The sequence below is a fragment of the Perca fluviatilis genome, chromosome 3 (assembly GCF_010015445.1).
Source record: "Perca fluviatilis chromosome 3, GENO_Pfluv_1.0, whole genome shotgun sequence".
Taxonomy (NCBI): Eukaryota; Metazoa; Chordata; class Actinopteri; order Perciformes; family Percidae; genus Perca; species Perca fluviatilis.
The window spans coordinates 13,967,714-13,995,315 of record NC_053114.1 but is presented as its reverse complement, the minus strand read 5'-3'; the positions used below and the strand labels follow the sequence as shown (position 1 = coordinate 13,995,315).

General features: G+C 40.3%; 1 protein-coding gene across 2 annotated transcripts; it reads left to right on the top strand.

Moving 5' to 3' along the window:
• Positions 1 to 27,602, top strand: hsd17b12b (hydroxysteroid (17-beta) dehydrogenase 12b). Of its 2 annotated transcripts, none has more exons than XM_039795130.1 (11): positions 1 to 357; positions 11,569 to 11,615; positions 12,730 to 12,805; positions 13,913 to 14,020; positions 14,334 to 14,398; positions 15,436 to 15,480; positions 18,115 to 18,149; positions 20,474 to 20,555; positions 21,353 to 21,418; positions 23,296 to 23,455; positions 26,166 to 27,602. In XM_039795130.1, the coding sequence occupies exons 1-11, from the start codon at positions 180 to 182 to the stop codon at positions 26,252 to 26,254; spliced, it is 951 nt and encodes a 316-aa protein (XP_039651064.1). In that variant the 5' UTR covers positions 1 to 179; the 3' UTR covers positions 26,255 to 27,602. The 2 variants fall into 2 exon arrangements, with proteins under 2 accessions (XP_039651064.1, XP_039651063.1); XM_039795129.1 differs by having other exon boundaries at positions 3 to 357; positions 23,296 to 23,445.

The window sequence follows — 27,602 nt, the reverse complement described above, 5'->3', positions numbered from 1 at the left end:
ACCAAGCGCTGACGCGGAAGTGTCTAACGCGGAAGCAACAGAGACTCCCTTTTTATTGTTTGACGCATGCATTTGCACTTCGGGCACTTCTTATAACGTGAATACAGATATTAAAACTCCAGGCGTTTACATCATTATATAATAACAGACAGAGGTGTGTGTGTGCGTGGTGTACAGGTATGTGGACCGGCGGAGAAGCAGTGTTACGAGCCGTGCAGACGCCGCTGCTGTGGCTCGGTGCCCTGACCGCGGCCTGGCTGTCCGTGTGCTCCGTGTGCCGGCTGCTCTCCGGGATCAGGGTGTGGGTGCTGGGCAACGGACGGCTCGTGTCCCCCACCAAACTGGGAAAATGGGCAGGTGAGACACTATGGGGGGGGCGGTACGTTACTGTCTCAATAATGGCAAGATGGTTTGTGATATATATATATTTTTAAACCGTATAAACACCATTCGCAAACAAATAGAAGAACAAAATGATCCTTAAATTGAATTTCCAAAAGTAGTTTATTTCTTCTTCGTCATATGCTTTTTGATTAGTAGTCTAGGGTATACGTGCAGTTTAGTGTCCCAAATTATTTTCCAAAAACTGAGTGTCCCAACTGATGAGTCTTATTTGAGACAGGTTGCCCTAACCATAACAATAACAATAACCATAACCATAACAGTGTTTCCTTTAGGATTTCCCCCCCATATTTTCAGTTGTGATTGAACTGTAGTTTTTGAGTTACTATATAGGCCAACTTTGATCTTGACATATAGGCTAAGCATTCTGTAGCAAATAACAATAAACCCACTATTAATTACATTATCTTAATGCAGTGTAACTACTTCAGCATGTAAATAATGCACCTAAAACACAAACGTGAGCAAGGGTGTTGAGAAATCGCTGTTCTATCGAATCAACAGCCATGTGCAATTTAGCTAGCAGGTGAAGAACACAAACAACGAAAATCACTAGTTAACTTCATTTCAATTTGCAAGACCAGACTTAAATGACCTGACAACGTCAGTTCTACGACTTACAGTGCTCAAGGACGTACACACACAATCTCAACAGCGTCTCTTTTTCCCTTTCTCTGCCGAGTGACGCGCGTGCCCGCTCGGTGTATTCTCCGACATTCACTCTAACAATGCAGCCCTATTTCTGATACTGTGGGGGGGGCAGCAATGTTGCTGTGGGGGGGCCGCCATGATCAAATCAACATAGAGGAAACACTGCATAACCTAAACACCTGTTACACAGGTGGTTTAGCAGGTTCATAATTAAGGACATTGTATGGGGAATTTCGGACACTAAACTGCACACGTATACAAGCAGTCCATTCATAACAGATTGCATTAGTTTGTGCAGGTGTACCTAATATAGTGGCCACTGAATGCATATTACAAGCAGACACATTTTCTTTATCAAAGTCAAGTTTGCATCCTTCAACATGACATGAACAACCTTTACACTACTGGGCTGTTGCACTGCGTCACAGCTTGCATAATATATTTACCCATGACGCTTTTTTGTGAAGTCTCCAGTTGTCCGATACTGCTTTAGCACATTGGCTATTCATTACACACTATGGCTTCTTTGTCCCAGCAAGACTGCAGACTGCAGTGTCAGTCTCCGTTGTACTTTTCACAAGAAATAAAGAATGGGCAGGGGATGATCAGCCTTTTTGTCATCTGGTGTAAACTGTAGTAAATCTTGTCATGGGATTATGGCTGTAGGGAGCTTATCAATTCAGACTGAATACTGTCCATCTGTCCAGCCTGCTCACTGAATGAACCTTGAAGTTTGACCAGACTGCTGGGATTGCTATAATGTAATGTTGTAATGTTGGTGTTCAAGGTTCACATCATAATACAAAAAAACCTGTTACACCAAAGGTGGTTGGAGTTTTGTTGAATAATGATGACTACATTCATACGCTTGTTTGGAAAGAAGTAGTAATAGTGTTTTTTGTTTTTTTTTAGATACAGTTATATTACATGGCATCCTTCATGGTCAGTGGAAATGACAAGATGATGAACGCTTGTTAATAGGGTTATCTTTTAACCTGGACACTCAATATTTCATCATTTTAATCAGAGTCTAGATCCACCGCTACAAATCCGAGCAGTCTTTTTCAACGCCTGCAGTCACAGTCGCATCAGGCTGCCAGAGAAACCCAAGTGTTTTGAGGACGCGAACTGAAGTTGCCTTTGATCTTGTCGTGTGCAGCTAAAAGTGGAAACGCATCAGGCGGCCCGGGTTTTTATTTTTAGATTACACATGCAAAATGATTCAGAATATCCACTGAGGCAAAGGAGCCCGTTAGCCTCGCCGGCTGCCGCTTTCATTCAGAAACTTTGTCTCAGTGAAGTGGACTTGATTGAGAGGACGGCCTGATTATGTAACCGGACTAGCCATTCATAAATGAGACTCAGGATCCTCAGGATTCAAGTTCACTGGTGCCCACTAGGGCTGTGTATTGGCAAGAATCTGGCGATACGATGCATATCACGATTCAATATATTGCAATATACTTCGATACTGTGCTTAAGGTGATATATTGGGAGTATAATTTTAGAAAAGCTAATATTTAAAAAGAGACGTTATGTGCATAAAAGAAAGAAAGTCAAAGAAGTTAACTTTAGGTAAACAGTTCAGTACACAGAAAATCAAACTGCCAGTTTAGGATTGTGGTTCACAGGTTCTTATGGAGCAAATTTGTATATGCTAAAGTAGGCCATAATAAAAGGAAATACATAGCCCCTATTATTAGGGGTGGGATAAATAATCGATTCTTAGATGCATCGCGATTCTCTCTAGAACGATTCAATGCTCGATTCTGATAAGTTAATAATCAATTCATCCATTTTTTTGTTTTTTTAATGTGTTGATTTTTATTTAAAAGTTACTGTCTCCAGACAAGTACAAATCAGAAAACAGAGTGACTGAAAGAGGATGTGATAATGGAAAACAACTTCGACAAAAAAACACACAAAAATGGCCAAAAAGAAGAAAAAAAATTACATTTTGTGTATATATACACATGATCTAATAAGACATACATGAAATAATTAGGCAAAACACATATAGGCTGTTCATCTACTTTATCACATTACATCTGACCACCTCATGTTTCATGTCCTAAGAAGCCAATGATCCCCCTTTAAACATGACCGAGCCTCTGACATGGAAGATTACTGGGAGAGAAGGGGACTTTCACAAGCATGTTTTGGAATAACTACAAAATAAAAACCTCCAGTAGACAAAACATTTCATTAAAACTTGTGTGTGACAAATACTGTATCTGTCAAAATCTAAGCTTTGTCTAGCTGCTTTGTCTAGGAAGTGATTAGCAAACTCTTTTTTTTTTTAAATCACGCATGGAAATGTAAATAAAATCGAATCGTTGGCCTCGGAATCGAATCGTGAGGTGCCAAGAGATTCCCACCCCTACACATTATGTGCAATCCGAAAAAAAGAAAAGACGTCTGTCGATTTAAAAAAAAAAAAAAAAAAAAAAAAGAAATAAAAAATGCTTGCTCTATTATTCATACACCGGGTGCATCCAACACATAACACATTTTGTGTTGCAAAAACACAATTCCTAAAGGAAACCTTGAGGAACAAATGTAAACTGTCAGTTAAAGAAAATTCATAGTCCCTGACTGTGACATCTAGGCTATTGCATAACACATTAGGTGCAATCTGAAAAATAAAGACATCTGTCTGTCATTAAAAAAATGCTTGCACTATTATTCATACACCGGGTGCATCCAACACATAACACTTTGTGTTTCCAAAACACGATTCCTAAAGGAAACCTTGAGGAATGTAACACTTAACTAAGAAGACTCTCTCCGAAGAGACCCTTGTCCTGGGATTGCAAAGAAAGCGCTTCGCTACTTTGGATAGCTGAGGGAACTCCTGCTCATGGACCTTCCACCAACTGAGAGGATTCTCTGGAAGTGGCAAAAGGGGGGTTTTGTCCCTAAAATGTTTAACCTCGGCTGTTGCAGTGTAACGTGCAGATTTTGGCGTTGCATTGTTTTTGGTAGAGGCAAAAGTAGGTCCAGGGGACCGGGTGGATACAGGGCCGTCCTCGTAGTTTGGCTGATCAACCTCCTCTGACCGGCCAGTTTCCTCCATGGGGACTTTCTGCCTCCCTTTGCTGCTGAAAAACATCAAATCAAATTAGTATTAGCTTTACACTAAATTTAAAATGTACACCAACACTAAATCTTAACCCAAATTCATCCTATTTTTGTACATAGATTCAAGTCCAGTTAAATGGAGATTATATTACTATTTACACTTTAGGCCTAATGTGATCATGTATTTCCTTTTGTGTATGTATTTGATGTATTTATACTTACATGCTGTTGCTTGGTGAGGTCATCCACCACAGCATCAGTTCTTCTAAAGCAGTGGTTCCCAACCTTTTTTCCTTGGCGCCCCCCCCTACTTATGTCTAAGAAAAGCTGAGCCCCCCCCCCCCCCAAAAACTGACGTTGAGGTAACTCTCAAGGTAGAGCCTTACTTTCTTTTTTGATACAGAGCAGTTATCAGTACTTTGACGTTTCTCCGGCATGTTTCATTCATAAAATAGTGATGCCGTGGCGGCAGGAAAAACGAGGTTGTAGCAGCTAGCAGCTGACCTGATGACAGCAAGGGCCACAGGTTAAGAGGTCCTGGAGGTTTGGCCTACTAAGTAGCCTGCCTACAATTTTAAGCGAGAACAAAAATATATAGTTTTTATACAGACTTTTGTATATATTATATATTCTAGTGTATTATCGTAATTTGTTTAACGTGCAAATATATATATTTTTTTTACCTCAACCTTAAACCAGATAGACTTGCGCCCCCCCTGTGATCTTTGCCGCCCCCCTAAGGGGTGCCCGGACCCCAGGTTGGGAACCACTGTTCTAAAGTAGATATCATTGGCCTCTGCTTCGGAGAGAAATGGTAGATCCTTAAACCTAGGATCAAGAGCTGATGCCATTCGCAGTGTATCCTGTTCATCAGCATATCTCTCTCCCAGATCTTTTGCTATAGCAGCCTCGATACTCTTCGCGGTTTGCGTGTCATCCAGGTGTTCTTCTGTGCCCATGACAAGCTTTGCATAAAGTGGTGCAATGATTGGAAAAAGGTAGACATGCTCTCCTCTGACATCACTAAAGTAGCATCCTTCATGGGCTTGAGTGCCTTGGGCACTGCTTCAGCACATGTGATAACAGCATCAGTCAGTGTGAATACCCTTCTCACTCTTGGGGACCTCTGTTGAAAGGAGTGCTGCACAGATGGCCGGCTGCTGCTCTAAAAATCTGTCCACCACATCATACGGACTTGTTCCACCTTGTAACAACGTCTGTGATTAGTCTGTGCTTTAGTAGCTTGAGCAGGTCCTGCTTTTGTTTAAGCTGGTGGCTAGCTATGGTGCCGCGTCTGAAAAATGCGGTGACGTGTCTTGACCCTGCCGAGCAGTCGATCCACTGATGGCACTTTTCAGCGCTTTCTGTGAGGGGAGGTTAAGACTGTGTTCAGCCGCCACATGCGTATTAGCTGCATTATCTGTAACGGCCTCTTTCAGTAGGGCAGCGATGTTCTCTCCCGTGTGGCTGTCGTACATCGCTCTTGTCTGCAGTACACAGGATTCCAGCTTTCCATTCGTCAGTTATGTGATGAACCGTAATAGTCTCATATGACTTGGTCGCCCTAGACGTCAAAGCGTCGCATGTTTATCGGTATTTTTTGCCTTCCAGGCAGCGCTGCCTGGAAGGCCGTTGGGAGGCACTGGTTATGGTTAGGCTTAAGATTAAGTTTAGGAAGGAGCAGTTGGGGGCAAAAAACACCATAGAGCGCGTCTCATGTCAAGCCAACCTTCTCAGCTAAAGCTAGACATTCCAGCACGTTTGTTTTAACCTCCCTGTATAGATTGGACACAGCGATATCAGTGTGTTGCCGGGAGGGTGTATCGCAACGAGGCTCCATCGTTTGCACCATTTTACGGAAACCTTGGTTTTCAACCACACTGAGCGGGCTCATGTCTTTACAAATGTAATAAACTACCGACTGGGTTATTTTGGTTGCACGTGTTGAAGTTGGTGGTAATTTGTGCGTTTTGAATTTGAGCAAGGGTGAGTTGTGAGGGCTCAACTCGTTTAGTTTGCTGTTCGCTTAACGGAGTGTCTGAATGGTGTCTTGCTAAATGTGTCCTCAAATTCGTGGTATTACCCGAGTATTTGATTTTTGCCGGACACCGTTTACAAACTGCATGGTTCCTGTCTATGTCGGTAGTGCCCTCTTTACTCTGGAAACCAAAATTATTCCACACTTCAGCACAGAATGCAGCGGGAGCCGGTTTTATACGGGGTTCAGCCATAGCTACATTGTTAGCTTCTAGCAAAAAGTCAGGCACTGCTAGGCACTGTTAGGCGAGGACACTAGTGGTGCGTCTCAGCATAGCCATCTAGCGGTAGGGGGTTTAAACACAACATAAACGTGAACCACTGTCTTACCATGAATATTTTTGCACGTAAACTAAAGAAAAAAACGATATTGTGTTTTTTTGGAAAACTGATACAGTATTGCAAAATAAAATATCGCGATACTCAAGTGTAAAGATTTTTTTTCTTCCAGCCCTAGTGCCCAAATCTCACTGTCTTGTGTGTATGTGACAGAGTGAGAGAGAGAGAGCCTGTGGCAGGATAACAGAACCATTGTAGTGGTATCCTAATGAAATAGTGTCTTGCTATCTGAGACAGTGCTTCAATTTTTTTGTAGACAATGTAATGAAAGTTACAGCTAACTCGCAATCATGTCAGTCATGTAAAAATGGAAGCGCATCAGGCGGCCGGGTTTTTATTTTTAGATTACACATGCAAAATGATTCAGAATATCCACTGAGGCAAAGGACCCCGTTAGCCTCGCCGGCTGCCGCTTTCATTCAGAAACTTTGTCTCAGTGAAGTGGACTTGATTGAGAGGACGGCCTGATTATGTAACCGGACTAGACATTCATAAATGAGACTCAGGATCCTCAGGATTCAAGTTCACTGGTGCCCACATCTCACTGTCTTGTGTGTATGTGACAGAGTGAGAGAGACAGAGCCTGTGGCAGGATAACAGAACCATTGTTGTGGTGGCCTAATTAAATAGTGTCTTGCTATCTAAGACAGTCCTTCAATTTTTTTAAGTTCATAAGACAATGTAATGAAAGTTACAGCTAACTGTTTATTCCTCACAATCATGTCAGTGCTTGTGTAATGACATATGTCCACATGCTGTCTGATGTAAATTTACAATCCATTTTAAATCTTCTTACATTTGCATTAGAAATACAAACTGTACATACAAATGCAAAACTTGTCAGAGTTTGGTACTAGGTTCCTCCATTTAAATAGTACTGTAAACTATAAACTGGATCACTTAATGAATACAAGTCTGTTGGTGACACAAAATAGCATCCATCTATCTTATCGGGGCTTGGGCATTGTTGCTTATGCAACATATGTACACATTCCCATAGTTTAATTTGTTAGTCGTCGTCGTTGCAGATATGGTAGTACGTTATTTTTATTTTTAAGTGTTTGTTTACTGTCTGAGAAAGAACATATTAGTTTATGTTAATTTTATACAACCATAGAAATTAAATGGATACGAGCCATTACTTCATTTTCATTCATTTATGAAATAGGCCTATTGATTATAGAACGGATATGAATGTGCCCATTGAGCAGTATATCAGCATTCCCAGCTGAAAGTAAAATTCAATGAGCTGATCCATTGCGCTGGGCAGCTGGGCGGAAATAGACACACTGCTCAGAAGGAATGGAAGAAGAAAAGTCTTGGGAGGGAACGCAAAAGTGGTCCCCTGAAAAAATCTTGCCGTGACCCTTCCGGGGCTCCGTAATCTTCAAATGTCCTGTTTTGTCTAAACAACAATCCAAATGCCAAATATTTTCTGTGATATATAAAACAGAGGAGAGGTGCATCTAATTCTCACATTTTTAAAGTTGGTACTGAAGAGTCTTTGGCATTCGATTGAAACAAATAATCCATTATCAAATGATTAGTTTTTCGTCAGTCGACTAATCCATTAATTGACTAAATGTTTCGGCTCCCATTTGCTTGAGCAATCACTGTTAGAACTTTGCTTTAGATCCCTTTCTAAAAAAAAAAAAGGCGTACAGTGTGGATCTGCATTATATCCCTTGTGTTGACTTCGGGTCGAATTGACCCGTTTTCAATTTTTGTTTTATATCAGAAAATATGGGACGTAGAAATAAGCGCTGGAAATGTCTAGAAGAAAAACGTTGGAAAAAGCAAAGAAAAACTGTGAAGAAAAGGCGTCAAAAACTTTGACAAAAAAAGGTTGAGTTGGTTCAAGGTTGATGGGAAGACAACACAAGGGATATGAGGGCTTCTGAGCTTTAGCTTCTTATTTATGTCACTGTTCCAATGACGACATAGGTTTGGCTAACCCATATGGGCTAATCTTGCCAGTACAGTTTTGCTAACAGACCAGCACCTTTTTATAAATGTATGTTCTACAAATGCCCACGCATAGATTGCAGTTATTAATAGAATAAATATGAATAGAATAAACTAATTTCCTCTCCCTCTAGAACGTATTTGACTTATATTGTAGGTGCAGAAGATGTAGAAAGGTAAATTATTCCCAGTCCTTCAGGTATTTTCAACAATAAAATTATGTTGGCTATCAAACCAAAAACCCACATGGTGACACATAGTAGCCATATCACCAGAAGACCTAGCCAGTCTTACCCACATTTGCAGAAAACAGCAGTTCCTAAAATAGACCTTGTTATATTTGACTGAAGGGAACATGCACTCGCCTATAAAGGCGCTTTTTTCTGTTCCGACTGCAAAACATTCATTCTTAAAACAACTAAAAATAACCCAGCCTATGTTTTCCTCATCAATGTGCCTGCAGACTCTCCCCTCCTCTTCTCTGTGCTATTTTTAGTTGCCCCCAGGATCCCCCATGTTTGTGTTAGTCATTTTCTCTCCTCTTTTCTTCTGTTTGGCTGTGCTGCAGCCCTAGAGGACGCTTGGCATCATCTGTACTTAGGAAGATCACACAAAGGGGATATAGGTACAGCAAAGGGTAGTTAGACAGATGAGTAAGAGAAGGAATGAATAGTATTGTCAAAAGAACAAAATATTTGCCTAAAATAAACTTCTCTGCAGGAATAGTTGTAGACATTGCGGCAACAGCACAAATGTGTCATTAAGGCAGCAACATTCAGGCTGAGCTTTATCCTGACAAAATACCATATATATATATATATATATATATATATATAAGAATTAATTAGGGTAATCACTAAGCTGATATGCCAGCTCAGTGCTGATGCTGACCTTATTATGCGGATCAGGTGTTGGACATGATGAGACCAGTTCACATTAAGTTAATTCATTTAATTGGTGTGCCACAGCAATCCCTGGCCTCATCTTACCTCCCATACAAAATATCAAAATGCATGTAGTGAGGAATGCAGTTGTTAATTTCTTTTGGGGGGAGGAAAGAGAGGACAGGTTTTAGATTGGTACTCTGTATTGGACGATACTCTGAGTTATATATATTCAAATTTTGTTTATTAGGATAAACCCCTTGATGTATAATTTCGTTTTCGAGGGGGTCCCAACATGTAACACAATCATTACATAACAACAGGAGTGACATAAAATAAAAATACAATTAGCAATACGACAACGTATACAAAAAGCAAAAAAAACCTGCATACATCACTAGTTTAAGTAATGTAACAAGTGAGACTAAAAACACCAACTAATTATTGGTCTCCACTGCATTAAAAAACACACACACAACCTCATTCAGCAAGAAACTGCATTGGCCAATCAAATATATCAAAGCACACATTCATATACTTTGTAATGTAAACTGTCTTTTTGATAGAGTTTCCTATGGGGGACACATTTTTTCCCCCACAGTGCTAATGTCCGTCACAAGCTTAATCTGGCCTCCATAGATGTATTTCATATTCTTTAATTACCTGTCCCACCAATTAAAACATAATGGATGAAGCTTTAGTATACAACTAAAAACTATAAAAGTCCATATATTTTACTGAGCCTGACCACAAACAACCAAAATAATGCCAAACAACGATGGAACATTTTCTTTTCTTCCAATAGTGTCCTAATATTTAGTAGACTGTCTTAAGTTTTTTTTTTTTTGCATGTTGTATTTAAGAGCCTAAGAGTCTAAAAGCCCTGCTAGCGCTGCTCAGTTCACCCAGCCAGACTGATGTGGGTTGACCTAAACTGCCAATATTATATCTTAAGTGCACTGTACTCTCAAGTTGGTCTAAACCACGGTGCAAAAAAGGAACAAAATAACATACCTTTAAAACAGAATAATAAATAGACAATTACACCTATAAACATAAGAAAACAACGATACGTAAGTTTACACAAGGATAAAATGCTCTTTAAGCCAAGACTTACAGGTTACACAAGGACATATTGTAATGCCCTGACTCTCCATCCCACTCCCATCCACTTTTTGTTATATTTAGCCAGAGGTGTGATGAATAGTTCCTTCTGAAAGATGGGAAATGCTAAAAATAGGCTGCTGCTGCTGTTTGTGGCAGGCAGTTCCAGGGCATCCGTTCGCTCGACTGCCACTGATGACAGAGAGGGCCTATCTTCCCCTCTCCCTCTCCGTCTCTTTGTCCTCCTTATTCACCTCGGCTGCTCTCCGTGTACCTCGTCCTGCAGTACATCTTTCTACACCGACATTCAGCCCTTAACCATTTGGAAGTCAATTCATTTTCTAAAGCTTTTTGTGCTTTGCCGTCATTGGTGTTTTTGCACTGCACTTTTCAGGGATCAGTCAAACAGTCCATACCGCTGACATCTTCATCATCGGATTTCTATGGCGCTAAAGTTCCTAGGGGTGGCGCTCTATGTCTGTTACTTCTGTTTTTGCAGTGTTAAAACTGTTTAATCTCTTTTTATGAGTCCACTCTTGCTGGAAGAATCAAGGCTGTTATAGCAGCAGATCAATGGTTTGGTCCTGGAATAAGATGTCCAACAATTAAATATGGTTGTAATGTTTGGGTGTCCACATACTTTAGGCCATGCACCAGACTTTTTTCAGTGACAAACGCACAGTATTCAGCGTTTAATGACCTCTGTATATTCATCAGTATATTGTTTTGCTGTGGTCCTTTTTCATCCAATTTATATCTATATTATTTTTTCATCCTGTGGTATGGATCCATCCCGATTAGGTTAGTTGTGTTATGAGTTGTGCATAAATGTACTGTAGGAGTATAAAAAGACAAAAAAATAAATAAAAAATACAAACACAGTGTAACCTCCTTTTCTCAGTTTTAATGGATCAGCCAATCGAGCCACAGTTTTAATGTTCATGAAAATAATCCATACCTTGTTCTTGTACCGTGAATTTTCCAGTAAATTTTGAGATGTACATTCCTTGCCTTATTAAAGTTTGTGTTTTCATATTTGACTTAGAACAATATATGCTTTGTTCTGCTTATTCACTCTCGATCCGTCACCTCTTTTCCCTTTTAGTTGTGACAGGAGCCACAGATGGGATTGGGAAAGCTTATGCAGAGGAGGTAAGATTCCCCGGACTCTGGACATTTTCAGACTCTTAATGTAAGGGAGGGACTTGGTTGGAATTTCTTTTTGTCTGTGCCAAACACATACAAGTTTATTAAAAAATTCTTAAAGGTGTGCTTTAAAGAAGAGTTTTGTGCCTGTAATGTTGGTTTTGTAAACTTGAAAGTTTTTTATTGTAATTTCAGTGGGTGTTGTGTTTCTTTTAATAATAGGTCTGTAAACGTGTACACTTGATTTATTCCTGTAATTTCAGTTTTGAGCGTTTGTACATTCAGGTCCTTGCTTGCAGTTTTTTTTTTTTACTTGAGTCTGAATATTTAGGCTACTGTAAACTGCTACATAAGTTTGTGTATTCAGATCCATGCCTTCAAGATTAATTTCATTTAATATCAAAGAAGCCATTTAGAAATGTCAGGTAAGGTAAGTTAGCTGGCTAGCTACATAACCAGGATACCCTCACATAAACCCCCACCCCCTCTCTAATTGGTTACTTTCAATAAAAGTTTTACCAGGTTATGTATTTTCCTGACTTACCGGCGGTTGCCGAGGCCTGGAAGAATCCACCATGATTCAGTTTGCCTGAGTAACCTGTTGGACGCCGGGTGAGCTAGCGGGAACTGACCGGTAGGCGATCGACAGGGTTGTCTAGCTAGCCAACGGTGTTTATACTGATTCCAAAGATTGGTCAGAAGCAGAAGCTCCACCTTCAGTTCCTTGCCAGAGACCACACAGGAAACCTGTCAAAAGTGCTCGTGCAGTCCGATGCTTATGTGTGATTGTTTTTTTTGGCCTACGCTGAAAGGCATGGATCTGAATGCACAAACTTGCGAAGCACAGTTTACAGGCAGAAGCCTAAAGCTTTAGACAAAAAAAAAATAAACTTGTCTAAAACAGAAATTACAGGATCAAATGTATTACAAATTTACAGAACTTGGATTACAGAGAAAAAAAAAAAAAACTATTTTCAAGCACACCTTTATGAATGATTTAATAAACCATAAAAACCCACGTTTGTTTAATGCCACTTCCACTCTACTAAAGTAGTACAAGTACATGTGTGAAGTGCATACATCTATGTCGCCGTTGTTGACATGTGTTTTGTGTTTGCAGCTTGCCCGCAGAGGCTTTGCCATTGTGCTGATCAGCCGCTCTCAGGAGAAGCTGGATGACGTATCCAAGGCGATCGGTGAGTTCTGTGAATACTTCTTGTATTTTATTTGTTTAAACGTGCAGTGTAAATGCAGACAAAAATGTTGCCAGACATGAACTAATGAATGCAAAGTGAAGATTTTTGTCGACGAGTTGCATATACACTACCGGTCAAAAGTTTGGGGTCACTTAGAAATTTCCATTCCATTATAGACATAATACCAGCTGATCTGAGTGGGTGGCTGTTCTTTAATGCAATATCTACATTGCCCATTGCCAGCAAACATTCATCCAATGTTCCAAAGGCACATTCTGTTTACTAATCAGTTATCATTTTTAAAGGCTAACTGAGAAAACATTGGAGAACCCTTTTGCAATTACGTAAGCACATAATGTAATCTGAAAACTGCTGCCCTGGTTAAAAAAAAAACAATGCAACTGATCTCAGCTGGAATTCTGTCTATAATGGAGTGGAATGGAAATTTCAGAGTGACCCCAAACTTTTGACCTGTAGTGTAAGTCACGGTGAAATACAGTATGTAGCTCAATATGACTCTATTCAGTCCATCAGTCAAGCTAATCCCACATCTTACCGTCAAGGGAAATCAACAGTACCTGTGGTCCAAAGGCACATGGCTAATGTAGTTCATGTGTTAAGTATGACAGCTGCTAGACTGGAGCTCATTCTTAATGATCCATGCTGCTATTCAGCCTCCTTTTTTATCCTGAAGCTGAAATCTTGCATCCATATTGCACTGTGTGATCGTCCAATAGGGCTAAATGACTAAGACTAAATGATATTGCTTTGAATTGCGTGTTTTTTACAAGTGATCCTTTTATTGATTGGAGATTCAGCGGGACTCGCATGCATTTGGCTATGAGGCAGTAAAGCCTCCTGCTGGAGCTGAAAGTGAATCTGTCCAATTAAATGAAAGCTTCCTCTTAAGGGAGGGATATCCTCATTGACGAAGAAGGATTATTTCAGGGTTTAATTATTTTTTTCCTCTGGTCTTCCCTTTCCAAGTGACTATTTGTCAATATGGTCATTCATAAATGCTTCACACAAGTTTGCACAGATTTCTGGTATCTTTCATCACTTCTCATACACACACATATGCAAGATTAAAATGTTTTGTGCCCTCAGCAAGCAAATGTGGTGTGGAGACCAAAACGATTGCAGCTGACTTTAGCGCTGTAGATATCTACTCTAAGATTGAAGACGGACTTGCAGGACTGGAGATTGGAGCATTGGGTAAGACTGCAGCAGGTGCTTGTGTCACCTCACTTTTCATAAAATTGAATTAGTTGGTCATATCGGATGGAAAATTCAGTCAAGACCTACAGACATCAGTAATGCTGTAAAATGTCAAATGCAAGTCTTTCGTGTAATCATAAAGGTTAATTTATCCTGGCTCCTTCAGCCCTTTGCTGCCCTCTTAAGATTGGAAAGTAGAATAACACTCTGAAACCCACATTACAGAAATGTAATCTTCTTTTCATCCATCAGTTTAACATGATGTAGTATTTTGGATTTGACAGTGCTATTATTAATCTCTTGTTAACAGTGAACAATGTTGGAATATCCTATTCATACCCGGAATTCTTCCTCAACGTCCCCAATCTTGACACTGTAAGTTGAAGGTTTATTATCCTTCTATTTCCCGTGAGTGTATACATGATTATGTCATACAGGAATATGAAGAATAACAGGTTTGGAAAACATTTAACAAGCATGAAAGCACAATGGGTGGTGATGACGCAGTGGATATGACACATGCCTTTGCCTTGCGGGAGATCTGGGTTCAATTCCCTCTGCGATACATCAACCAATGTGTCCCTGAGGAAGACACTCAACCCAAAGTTGCTCCAGAGGCGTGCAACCTCTGACATATATAGCAGTTGTAAGTCGCTTTGGATAAAAGCAACAGCTAAATGACATGTAATGTAATATAGGTGGTAATAATTGAACATCCCATAACGTGTAGTTTTATGTCATTTAGCATTTTATACACATCTTCAATCAAGTTTGATTCATCTAGCTCCACTAGGAACTGGATCCTTTCCAGTTAGCTGTGTGGACAGTTTTCTGCCTTACATTTCATAGATAAAAGGTCCCTCATGTGCAGATAGAACTGCGCTTTAGACCAAATAAAACTGCACAAATATGGCCAGCTGACTAAGATCTTATCAAATTCAGTACTACTGTAAATAAATTTGTTATTGCTAACCTATTGTAATTCTACTATCTTGCTTACCTAAAGCGAGCCTGTGTTATTTTTGCTGAAAGGTGTCCACTGCGGCCAAAAGTGGGAATGTAAAAGGGAGTGTAATAGTAGCATAAGCAGAGGAGAGTCATACGAGTTACTCAGCAATCTCTACCCAAAATTTGCTAACATTAGCCACCATAAGCTACTGGTCATACCAGACCAAACAAGGTTGTAGCAGCAAAACTTAATTGATTAATGGTGAGTTTTATTGCTTAGGAGCAGACTTTGGCATTTCAGAAAATCATTTATACTGTTAACAAATCACAAGAAAACATCTTTAATACATGCAGTTGATAATTGAATGGACAATATTGTCTACATTTCAGAACAATGATTTGTGTAATTAATGCACAAATACGTTACCCAAGTTGTAGTAATGCTCCTGTAATGCTTGTTTCAGTTCATCGACACCATGGTCAACATTAACATAACATCAGTGTGCCAGGTGAGTGTTTTATTTTCAAACGTTGATGTAATGTATGATGTAATTGAGGCTTTTTGATTCAACTAAATAGGACCTTTTAAATGTCCAATATGTAATATATTTACTGTAATAAATCCAAAAATGACCCCAATGCGTCATCAGACGTTAAGGAGTGTGGGGGGGTTGGAAGAGAGTTATACTCAAGTAAACGTAATACAACTTTTTTTCTGCCACATGGCATCGTTTTGTCATTGATTACATGCCACTTTGCAACACAGATATACAACAGAGACCTTATTTATTGATATTGATTGATTTCAATATCGATCGATCCAACACCAAAGATTATTTTGTACTTTAAAATAATGTTTCCAAAATTGTTTCAGTGGTTCATCGACTCGTTGGAATGAGACATAAGAATAAGGTAACCGTAATGGACAATTCCGCTTCCAACCTGTAGGGGGACCGAAGAGGAAAAAGTGCTCTGGTGCCTACTGTAAAGGTGCTGGTTGACAAGTTGCTAATGCTAATGTTTGGTCTATATAATGTTAGCTAATTCTTGGCGGGTAACATAAGATTACAGCATCGTTCACCACGCTCAGTTATTTTTAGTATGATTGTTTTGACCACGGTTAACAACTCTGGGCTAACCCACAAATTCATCAGTAACGTTAACTGTATAGATAGACGACTAATCTAATGGTAATTTAGCCAGCTAGCACACCCTTGTCTGTTTGCCTCACTCTCCCAGCGCTGCAAGGCTTCAGTCGGGATGAGAGCTGACACCCATCCATCCTTCGCTTTTAGCCATCTTTACAGTTAGCTAAATTTACCCGACAAAAGGGGGATAAGGCACCAAAACGACTACTACTTATAGTAATTTAAAGATGTGGTAGCATTGGATCTGGACGGGAAGGATAACTCTGGGAGTTGGAAGGGGTGTGTGACGATTCTGCCTTTTCACTACACGACACAGGCTCGTGGACATGAGTATCGCGATTTCGGTTTCGTATCGCATATCGTTACAGCCCTACTGCTAACTGTTAACGTTACCGGAGGACCAGGCAAGCAGGCCACGGCTGTTGGCAACGTGTAGCCTGTTCAGCGGCCATAGCCGACAACGGTTATTTTAAGCCAAGAGAGGGAGGCTGTAAATCAGGAAGGGAGGACCATGAGTTTGCAGTGTGTTTAGCGATTACTGCAGTAATTCTAAGCCAATAAAGTGTGTTCAGTCGGGTGGAGAGGACGGCAAGGTAGTGTTATTTTTAGTGGTTCCTAAAGTAATTCTAAGCCTAGGAAATGTATCTGTCCATCGGGTACAGAGCTCCGCGTGAGCACGGGCTTCTATGACTGTCAATATAGCCAGCATCTAACGTTAGCTACTCCACTGTGCTGTGAATTAATGTCTGGCTATGTGAGACAAGCGTCTAGCAACATTGTTGTGGATGCTGCGGTCTCAGCCTGGCAACCAACGTGAACTTGGAGTCTGGGGAGGAGGGGGTGGGGGAGAGACACTCTCCAGTATTTTGAATTTGTACTGCAGTAACTATTTGAAACACTAGCTGTCAGTATTACATATTGCACCTTTTAGCCTTTAGTAGTTATGTCAAAGAGGAAACCAATCAAATATATAAATATATCTTATAATTGCATAAGTATTTCCCCTTCAAGTTGATATTTTCTAGAGGCACCTTTGGCAGTGATTACAGCCTTGTGTCTATGCGGCACATCAGGTTTTTACCCAGTTTTTCCTTGAAAAGGTGCTCAGATTAGTTTAAGTGAATAGTTTGGATATTTTAAGTGGGGCTGTGTGAGGTAATGATCAGTCAGTGTATACCTACAGTAGATGGTGGTCGGCACAACCCCAGTCTGGAGAAGCAGACAGCAGTCCCGACACGGAAGCAAAGCAAGTGACTGCTGTGGAAGGCAGCAAATCACATTTTAAGTGTGTGCAATTCCAAACTAACCCTTGTCGAAAGGGCTGTCTGACAGCAAGGTAAAACAGTAAAAATATTCTAAATATAGCGTATATTTAAAGCGATATTGTAATACACTGACTAGGGATAAGTACCTTATACAATCCCACTTCAAAATATCTGAACTATCCCTTTAAGGGGTGTGAAAATGTTCTCAAATACTCTTATGTAGTCAACTTAGAGATCCCTATTAAATCTGCACAACATGGACTCTTTGGATATTGAAATCCACCGTCAGGTAGTCCCACAGACCAATAAAGACGCACGCACACACGCACGCATAATGACAAAAAGTATAATAAGTCACTTCCCTCCCTCTTCTCCATGTTCGGCAATTCCCAGAGCAACAGCTAAAGTCCACCTACTCTCTTTACAGTTAATTTATGTCATTCAATATTTCTTTGAACTGCTCCCTCTGCTATCATTATCATTTCCTTTTCCTCCTTTTTGTCTTCCTTCCCTGACCACCTCTCAACACACAACACACACAAACACACACACACACACACACACACACACACACACACACACGTTTACAAATGTGGATGCACACCTCCACACACTTGTCCACAACCCACACACATAATAGACTTTATTTTGTCAGTCCAATGCTTTCACCCTGTTTCTCACACGTGTCACCTTCTCTCTCTCTCTCTTTCCCTTACCATTGTTTTTCCAGATGACGCGTCTTGTTTTACCTCGTATGGTGGAGAGGTAAGTTTGTGTGACTCAAGCAGTAAGTGATTTGTTAATACATTACTGATGTCTGTGAATCTTTAGTAACAGCCAAACACCAGCACTAATGCATTAAGCAGCACTTAGGGCTTTTAATGGAAACGGTACTGTATCATCGTGTTTTCCTTTTTATAAAGTTGTGTTTGAATCAATGAAGCTGGAGCTTAGCTTAGCAGACTGGATACGGGCAAACTGCTAGACTGGCTCTAACACCCAATCAACACGTCATATCTCGTGTCTTTCATCAGTACAAAAATTGAAGTGTAATAACAACACTTTGTGATATATATATTTTTTTTGGGGGGGGAAGATTATGTGCCAGACTACTTCTGTGCCGGGAACAATCATTTCCTGGAGTAAGCACATAAGCAGATTTCCTAAAATGATCAACTATTCCTTTAATTACGCTGAACATGGATTTTCACTTATCGTCTACTTTTACCGTAATTTGATCGACATTGATTTTGACAAAAAAAAATACATATTATGACATTGATTTTAAAACCACTTTTGTGAATAAGACAGCAAACGCTTATATGCAATCGTGGTTGCATTTCAATCACATATTGAACTAACCGATCTACACTAAAATATGTGTGCATGAAAATGTCGTGCTATATTTGACTTTTAAATTGTTTGCTTTTGCAATAGCTCTTTACAGTAGGAGAGTTTTAAAGAACAGGATTACTACTTTTGGGAAAATATAATCTCTTTCATAATACATACTATGCAATCTGTGAATTTGGTTATGCGATAGAACATATACACTCACCTAAAGGATTATTAGGAACACCATACTAATACCGCGTTTGACCCCCTGTCGACCTTCAGAACTGCCTTAATTCTTCGTGGCATTGATTCAACAAGGTGCTGGAAGCATTCTTTAGAAACGTTGGCCCATATTGATAGGATAGCATCTTGCACTTGATGGAGATTTGTGGGATGCACATTCAGGGTACGAAGCTCCCGTTCCACCACATCCCAAAGATGGGTTGAGATCTGGTGACTGTGGGGGCCATTTTAGTACAGTGATCTCATTGTCATGTTCAAGAAACCAATTTGAAATGATTCAAGCTTTGTGACATGGTGCATCATCCTGCTGGAAGTAGCCATCAGAGGATGGGTACATGGTGGTCATAAAGGGATGGACACGGTCAGAACAATGCTCAGGTAGGCTGTGGCATTTACACAATGTCCAATTGGTACTAAGGCGCCTAAAGTGTGCCAAGAAAACATCCCCCACACCATTATATGACGGATCCATGTTCTCATTCTGTTTACGCCAAATTCTGAGTCTACCATCTGAATGTCTCAACAGAAATTGAGACTCATCAGACCAGACATTTTTCCAGTCTTCAACTGTCCAATTTTGATGAGCTTGTGCAAATTGTAGCCTCATTTTCCTATTTTTAGTGGAGATGAGTGGTTCCGGGGGGGTCTTCTGCGGGTGTAGCCCATCCGCCCTCAAGGTTGTGCGGGTTGTTATTTGAGTTGTTATTTGAGTCAAAGTTGATCTTCTATCAGCTTGAATCAGTCGGCCCATTCTCCTCTGACCTCTAGCATCAACAAGGCATTTTCGCCCCCCAGGACTGCAGCATCCTGGATGTTTTTACTTTTTCAGACCATTCTTTGTAAACCCTAGAAATGGTTGTGCGTGAAAATCCCAGTAACTGAGCAGATTGGGAAATAACTTAAACCAGCCCGTCTGGCACCAACAACCATTCCACGCTCAAAGTTGCTTAGATCACCTTTCTTTCCCATTCTGACATTCAGTTTGGAGTTCAGGAGATTGTCTAGACCTGGACCACACCCCTAAATGCATTGAAGCAGCTGCCATGTGATTGGTTGATTAGATAATTGCATTAACGAGAAATCTTACAGGTGTTCCTAATAATCTTTAAGGTGAGTGTACATCGACAGTAAAAGTCTGCAGCTGAGGGAAATGAAGTCTGAAGCTGCCTACACATGATCAGAGGTAAAATAGAGAGGCAAAGTGCAGGTGTACGATATCATTGCTTCTGGCTTTGGTTGCGCCCTAAAAGGTTACTGGCAACGAGGTCAAAGTTGAAACAATTTGAATTTGAACGCAGCACTTTCGAACGTTCCCCCACGCCAACGGTAGCACTTCCTCCGAGTTGTCTTCACTGCCCAAACGAAAACCACGGCACAGCCAGTGCAGAGTGATTTTTACCACAGATCATGTCTAGGCGGCTTGATAGCATTCACTTGCTTGGCCATCATGTACACATACTTTGTTTCTTTTTAAAGTGTAAAAGAGCATTTGCTTATATTCCTGTTTCCAGGCAGAGGGGGGCCATCCTCAACATCTCATCTGCCAGTGGGATGTACCCTGTTCCCCTTCTTACTGTCTACTCTGCCTCCAAGGTAATTTGCAATACATGGTTTATGACCTTTTCTACAAGTGTTGGCTGACGTGTTATCAATAGACACATCGCAGCATCATAAACAGTTTACAGATATATATATATATATATATGTATATATATTGCATATACTGTGGCCCATGAAGAGAAATCAATGGTTGTTCTCATGTCATGACTTGTTCTGTCTAATCCACCATCATACCTTGAGGCAAAACGTATCTCCTGATGACGATCGATGTTAGTTCAGCATTTATTTGTGCACAGGGGTAAAGTGAGGCATCGTCCTTTTTTTCATATTTGCCGTTTTAATTGTTGAATATAAATAAGTCGGTGACTAGCTCAGGTCCCGAGGTAGTGTACCAATTAAAAATGTTTATAGGAGCATATGGCGTCATAATGTTTTATAACTGTCTCATGTGTGTTTGGTAGCTTAAAAACAGCCTGCTGTTCACACTTTGAGCTGATTAATTTGCCAGTGTCTAAATACTGGGTCATGTTTATCTACTAAATCCCAGTGCCTGCAATGCAGGTTGAAAAGTGCATCTAAAATCCATCCAGGGTAAACCTTTAGTTTAATGCTCAATTTAACGATCATCCCGGTTCATTACACCTACCATTAACATTGTACTGAACTCGTTGTGCACATATTTCCCCTTGGCTAGTTTTTGGACTCCCGATTTTGTCATGTTCTTATTATTTTGAGAATTGAAATCCCATGTTTGTTTTTATGTTCGGTTCCATCTTTCTTTATCTGGAATTGTAGCTGTAGCATTAATGACCTATCGTTATCTTACAAAGGCATTTGTGGACTTCTTTTCACGAGGACTGCAAGCTGAATACAAGAGCAAAGGCATCATCATCCAGGTAAATGGACCAACCTTAGTGCTTCTGCTATATATCATTAACGATAGTTAGAAATGCAATTTGAAGGAAAATCCTTAAGGCTTAAAACTTTAGTGCGTAACTGTTTTTATATTGATGTGCTGAACGTCTGTTACATTCAAGCCATTGCCAAATGAGTTGATACAAAGCTAATCAAGACTATCAGCTCCACACAACTAGGGTGACCATATTTTGATTTCCAAAAAAGAGGACAGTCGTCCCGGACTCGAGACAAATCCAGACAGGCTTCTCAGAGGTTAATGAACATGCTTTATTATGCCTCAATGGTGCAAAAATAACTTCTGTAATTACAGTACGGTACGTAGGACCTTTTTTTTTTGCTGTTCAACTGCACTAGCTGCACTAGTCTTGTTTTATGGTTGTGGGCAGGCTCCACGCAGAGCTTTCGCCGTAGCCTACGTAAGTGGCCTGATGTTTATACTTGTGCGCTGGTGTGTGCGTCGAGCCGGCGTGTGTGTGGGGAGTGGGTGATAGCGAGAAGGGAGAAGTGAGAGTGACGGCGAGCGAGTACGACTCCAGAGTCATAGTGAGAGAAACTCTCCCCTGTGTTTTCTGACCACGGTGGGAAATCTTTAGCAGGAAACGCATTTTGTGTGCAATGCTGCTCCGCTGTCTGTTCTGGTCCCTGTGTATGTGCGCGTCGCAGAGCCGCGAACAAGGCAGCCTCTCGGGAATTACGAATTACACAACAAAAGTACCGTAGTATTGTGTGCAAAGCGCCAGTCAATTTAAGTACACGCTTAATGGTCTCATGAAAAAAACATTTTCATGAATTTATAAAAACAAGCAAAAAAAACGGACGCCCCGGACAGTAGGTAAAAAAGTGGACATGTCCGGGCAAAAGAGGACGTTTGGTCACCCTACACACAACTTTTCTGTATTTCTCAGTATGGCTACGTTCAGAAGATTGTTGTCCGGTGACTTTCGTGCACAGAAACTCGAGTGAAAATAATTACTTCGTCTGAAGAGTCATCATGTTTTTAATCCGCCATGTCCTCCTTGGCTACTAGCAACTGTGTGGGGTGGGGGCGCGTGCACGATTACGAAAGGCTTGTGTCGTGTGGATGCAACAACAGTGGTGTTGTCATGACTTAAGCTGGTGACGCACTGGATGCGTTGCGCGTCAGCTGCGTGGCGTGTCCGTTTATATTTCGGCTCCCATGTTAACACGTCAGAGCTTACACACTGCCTGCGTGACACGCGCGTCTCAGGTGCGGCTCAAGCGGCGTCGAAAACGCGTGCCTGCTAGAAATGGAACCAACGCCTATTTTTCACGCGACACGCAAGCGTGTTGGAAGCGTTTCCAGGCAAAATAGAATAGGAAAAGATGTTTATATCTCGTTTAGACACGAATACATATTAATAAATGACACTTTGATGTTTGAAAGGTTCTAGGTTTTGATATAAATGCAGATATAAATGTAATTAAAAAAAAAATTATTATTCTTTCTAATATTGCACCTGTCAATACAGAACGAAATATTCTGTAGCCTATTTTGCCGTCAATACTGCAGACGTTGTCTTTGCTGTAATCAAATCCGTATATATTTATGTTTAACATGGTATTTAATTTTATCAATGGGAAACATCCATGTGTCCAGACAAGGCTAGCAGCAGCAGCACTGCGTCAGACACGTTTCTGGTGTGTAAAGACATAGAAAAATCCACGCTCACGCCACGCAGGCAGTGTGTAACCAGCCTTAGAATTCCTCATCGGGGTGACAGAAACTACGCACTATAGCTTTAAGAAAAAGCATTGTTGTCTCAACACTGTCTTGATACTTCACCAAGCTACAAAACTAGACACATTGTGTATTTATGTGTTTTCTTCCCCCCAGAGTGTTCTGCCATTTTTTGTTGCAACCAAGCTGAGTAAAATTCGGCGGGCTACGCTGGACAAGCCCAGTCCAGAGCGCTACGTTTCAGCTGAGCTCAACACCGTGGGGCTACAGACCCAGACCAATGGCTACCTGCCCCATGCCATTATGGTAAGTCTGGGTATGTAATGCTAGGAGCAAAGAACAAAGAGTCAAATGTAAATACTGTACATGTCGTGTGTTTTTCAAGTCTTCTCTTTGGGATTCATTTGACTTTTCACAAAAAGCCGCCCTGCATCTGAAATGATTGCCAAATATTTACCCCAAATTAGTTTGAAAGGAACCAAAATCTATTTTTTGTACATAAAGAGTCAAACAGTTTCTCTGTAGAACTAGGTGAAACACATTTCAGGCTGCTGAAGAGCAAGGATTTGTGTAACCATTAGCACAGTTCCTTTTGTACAATTCGAAACTGTATTGTATCTCTACCTGCTATGGCTTTTAATTCAATGCCTGGCAGGAACTAGCCATTGCCAACAATGTTTTCCCTCCGCACATTTATATAATCAGCACGAGCAATTGAAATAGACCTTGAGTATCTGACAATCTGAATGACAGTAGGAGGTAGGGGAACACTTAAGAGTGATACCATTCTAACACAACTGGTTTCTCTGTCGCAATAATAATAGAGGAATAGTCAAGTTCTGTTATGGCAACAGGATGGAAAACCTCATCAGGCTGCAATTTCACTTCAGACAAAAGAGCTTCCTACCTGCTCCCTTTCACCACATCTCCATTCACTGAATTAATCTCGTGTCAACAGTCGCTAAAGCATCTATTAGAAGGTAAACATCCTCTGAAATAATGGAGCGGGATGCTCCACTAGCTTGCAGTATTGTCTGCATCCTAACACGGTAATTACTCCGTAGAGACACGGGCATCACAAATGAGACGGAACCACAAAGTTTAGTTCCGATTTTTCCATGATCATGTTCATTGATCTACATATAAATGGCAACACCACCTGTTTACAGTACACAGGTAGTCAATAAATCACTCAGCACAAACGAGCCTTTGTTGATCCCGTGCAGTCGACAGTCATCCGTTTGCAGAGAACGTACACTCGGCACAGCTTTTTCCCGTCATCTGCCCGTACATTTCACTAAACCACAAGCTGCAGACAAGTAGCATCTGCTCTGATTATCTGATAATCCCTCTCCCCTTCAACTGCGCAGTACAGCTCTCCCCATCTCCCAGTAATAATCCACAATTCAGCAGTATGTAATTTGGACTGCTGAAAGCCTGCAGTCTGAAGCCTTCTACATGTTCACCAATAACAATAGATGTTCTGTCATCTTTGCTGTGATTCGTTTGTCTATATATTTTTGGTTGCACAATTACGATAAAAGAATAATAATAATAATAATAATAATAATAATAATAATAATAATAAAACAAATGGCTATGGAAGTGAAGAGTCGGCTTTCCAATACGAATACAAGCTCAAATTCAATCATGTGATCGTAAACATTTCCGCTGTGTTAAACATTTCAAACAAAAGTTCAAAGAAAGTCGGTTTGACATTTGATCTTGTTTTGCAGCTAGCATAAACATTATATGAGGTGATGAAGTTGAACACATTTTTTATTTTTTTAAGGGGTGGTAAGAATTTTTTTGTGTTCATAGTGTGCCCATTACAATCACCATACTCAACCGTGTCTATAATTCAAATGCGTTATCCATTATTAGATCCACCTTGGATTTAAAGTGATGGTTTGGAGTAATTTCACCCTAGGGTACTTTTCACCACGACCTCGAGCCAAACAACCCCCCCAGAGGCTTTTTTCACCTGGGTCGAACATTGGGAGATTTAGCGTTATCGGCTGAATAGCTTAGTGCAGGCGCTAATGGATCCAAGAGACATTACACATACACGTACATTACCCCACTAATAATGCCCGAAATGATACCAAACTTCTACACTAGTACAAATAGGTTATGTACTCATAAAACGATGGATTGGAAAGTTTGTAAGTACACCAGGAGTTTATCTAAAGAACACTTGCCTGTTGGCTTCTGCTCTCTGCTGCTACTGCTACTGGAAGTAAAACAAGTGCTTAGGGACATCTACAAATTACAACACCGAAAAGAGATACAACAAAAATATTTATTTATTTAATAATTAAATAAGGTAATGTCTCCAAACTTATCTCAATTATAACTTGTCTCCTGCTAGTTGTACTACAGCACTTTTAAAAAATAAGTTAAATTAATAAATATTTTTTTTGTATCTCTTTTCGGTGTTGTAATTTGTAGACATCCCTAAGCACTCGTCTTACTGCCGGTAGCAGCAGAGCGCAGAAGCCAGCAGGAAAATGTTATTTAAATAAACTCCTGGTGTACTTACAAACTTTTCAAATCCGCATTTTAAATAAGTACATAACCTATTTGTAATAGTGTAAAGTTTGGTATTCATTTTTGGGTAAAAGTAAAGATACACGCATGGTTAGTGTCTCGCCATTAGTCGCGTGCACTTAGCTCGCTGTCAGCATTAGAAGAGGAAATCTGTATTGGTAAGTAGTTAAATAAAAAATCTATGAAAGAACCATTCATGATGCTTCCTAAACGGCTACCTACTTAAAGAGAGAATTAAAGACGGTGGGGGGTTTCTTTTAGAACAAAATCAAACCGTTTCAACTGCCATTGTCTGGGCAGCTACAGCAGAGAATTGTGCCAAATTGGCTCTAAGTGCAGAGGCATTAAAACAGCACAATTGTCTGACTTTTCCTTTGCTTGCCACAGTTGTTGCTCCTGTGGGTTGGAAATGAATAATGAATGCTAATCTGTTATTTGTAAATGCCAGCAGCTGACCATGTAATTTCCCTCCATAGGGCTGGGTGACTACAGCTCTGCTCCCGGCCAAGATCCTCAACAGCCACGTGATGGCCATGGGTTTGTCCCAGCGCGCTCGTTACCTTAAGAAGCAGAAGCAGGGTTAGATGGATCTGCTGTGGCAGCAGACAGACAGAGGGGACCAGCTGTGCTAACGACGCGTCCCACTACCATCATAACGGACCTAGAAGAGAAAATGTGAATTTTGGGCAACCTCTCTCGTTTCCCTCCCAGTCATAGATGATGCGAGGCAGCATCTGGCCACATTTGACGTTAACATGTATTCTATCCAAACAGTTATGTGAAAAAAAACAAAGAAAAAACAAAGTGGTGCTCTTCATCAAGTGAACAGCTTTAATGAATACTAGTGTGGAAAACTAAAAACGATTCCCAAAACTATCCAAAACGTCTGCAAAACATGATTGAAAATGGAGCCTAGATGATGAGGGAAGGATACAGATCATTTGGATGTAGATTTGTACATGTGGGTGTATGTTTGGGCCTCCTGTGAGTATGTGGACCAGCTTTTAGCGATGTTGACTACTGTATTACAGCACTGGATATGGTTCTTACTTACTGTTAACACTAAGCAATTTTTATTAAGATTTGAAAAAAAATGTTTTTTTTGTGACATTAATAGCTTCCTTCCTCATTCTTCCTCACCTTTTCATTTAATATCCGTTTCAGAGCAATCAGAGTTTTTTGTCACTATTTCCGATGTTTATATTTTCTCAATAATGTTTGTGAAGGCGACCGCATGTTTAATTTCAAACCAAACCACATTTCATCTGTAAAAAAAAATGATGGAGGAGGCTCTGTAGATGAATAACCGGCACAGAGGGAAAAATGTTGGCAGAATATGAAAATGGGTGTTTTGTTTACAAACTTAAGTTGATTTCCAAATCCATTCTTTTCGACTGTGGTTATTGTTTGGCACGACTTTATATACTGAAATTCTTCAAATTCTCTCAGAAATACACCTGATCCTGGTATGGTTTGTTTGTTTGTGTCTGTAAGTGTGCCACATTACTAACAATATTTTCCCCTGTATTGTTGGCTTTACTAAAATATTAAACCAAACCAAAAGTTGAGACAAACCATTAACCTAGTGTAAACTGCTGCATTTCTTTGACTTTCTCTTTTGAAAACTACATGTATGTTGAGTTTGCTCATACAGTAGAGGCTAATGTTGTCGTTGGTTTGCTCAGATATCAGCTTTCACTTCCCATTTCACTCTTAATAACTCTATAGGTGCAGAAGCAGGGGACCAACTTGAGTTCTAAGTGCTTTGCTCAAGGGTAAATGCATTAGGTATTAAGCATGTTCCTAACACCTGGGATGCATTTAGTTTGGGGTGAAAGCAGAGCACACCAGAACCCCTGGAGAACTACAATGCATTTGTCCTTCCAGCCATCAATAAATATCGGTTCAAATAA

Coding starts and splice junctions, on each gene's coding strand:
- hsd17b12b (XM_039795129.1), top strand. CDS start 180: ATGTGGACCGGCGGAGAAGCAGTGTTACGAGCCGTGCAGACGCCGCTG. Junction 18,150..20,473: donor TTACCTCGTATGGTGGAGAG/GTAAGTTTGTGT, acceptor TCCTGTTTCCAG/GCAGAGGGGGGCCATCCTCA. Junction 23,446..26,165: donor ACCTGCCCCATGCCATTATG/GTAAGTCTGGGT, acceptor TTCCCTCCATAG/GGCTGGGTGACTACAGCTCT.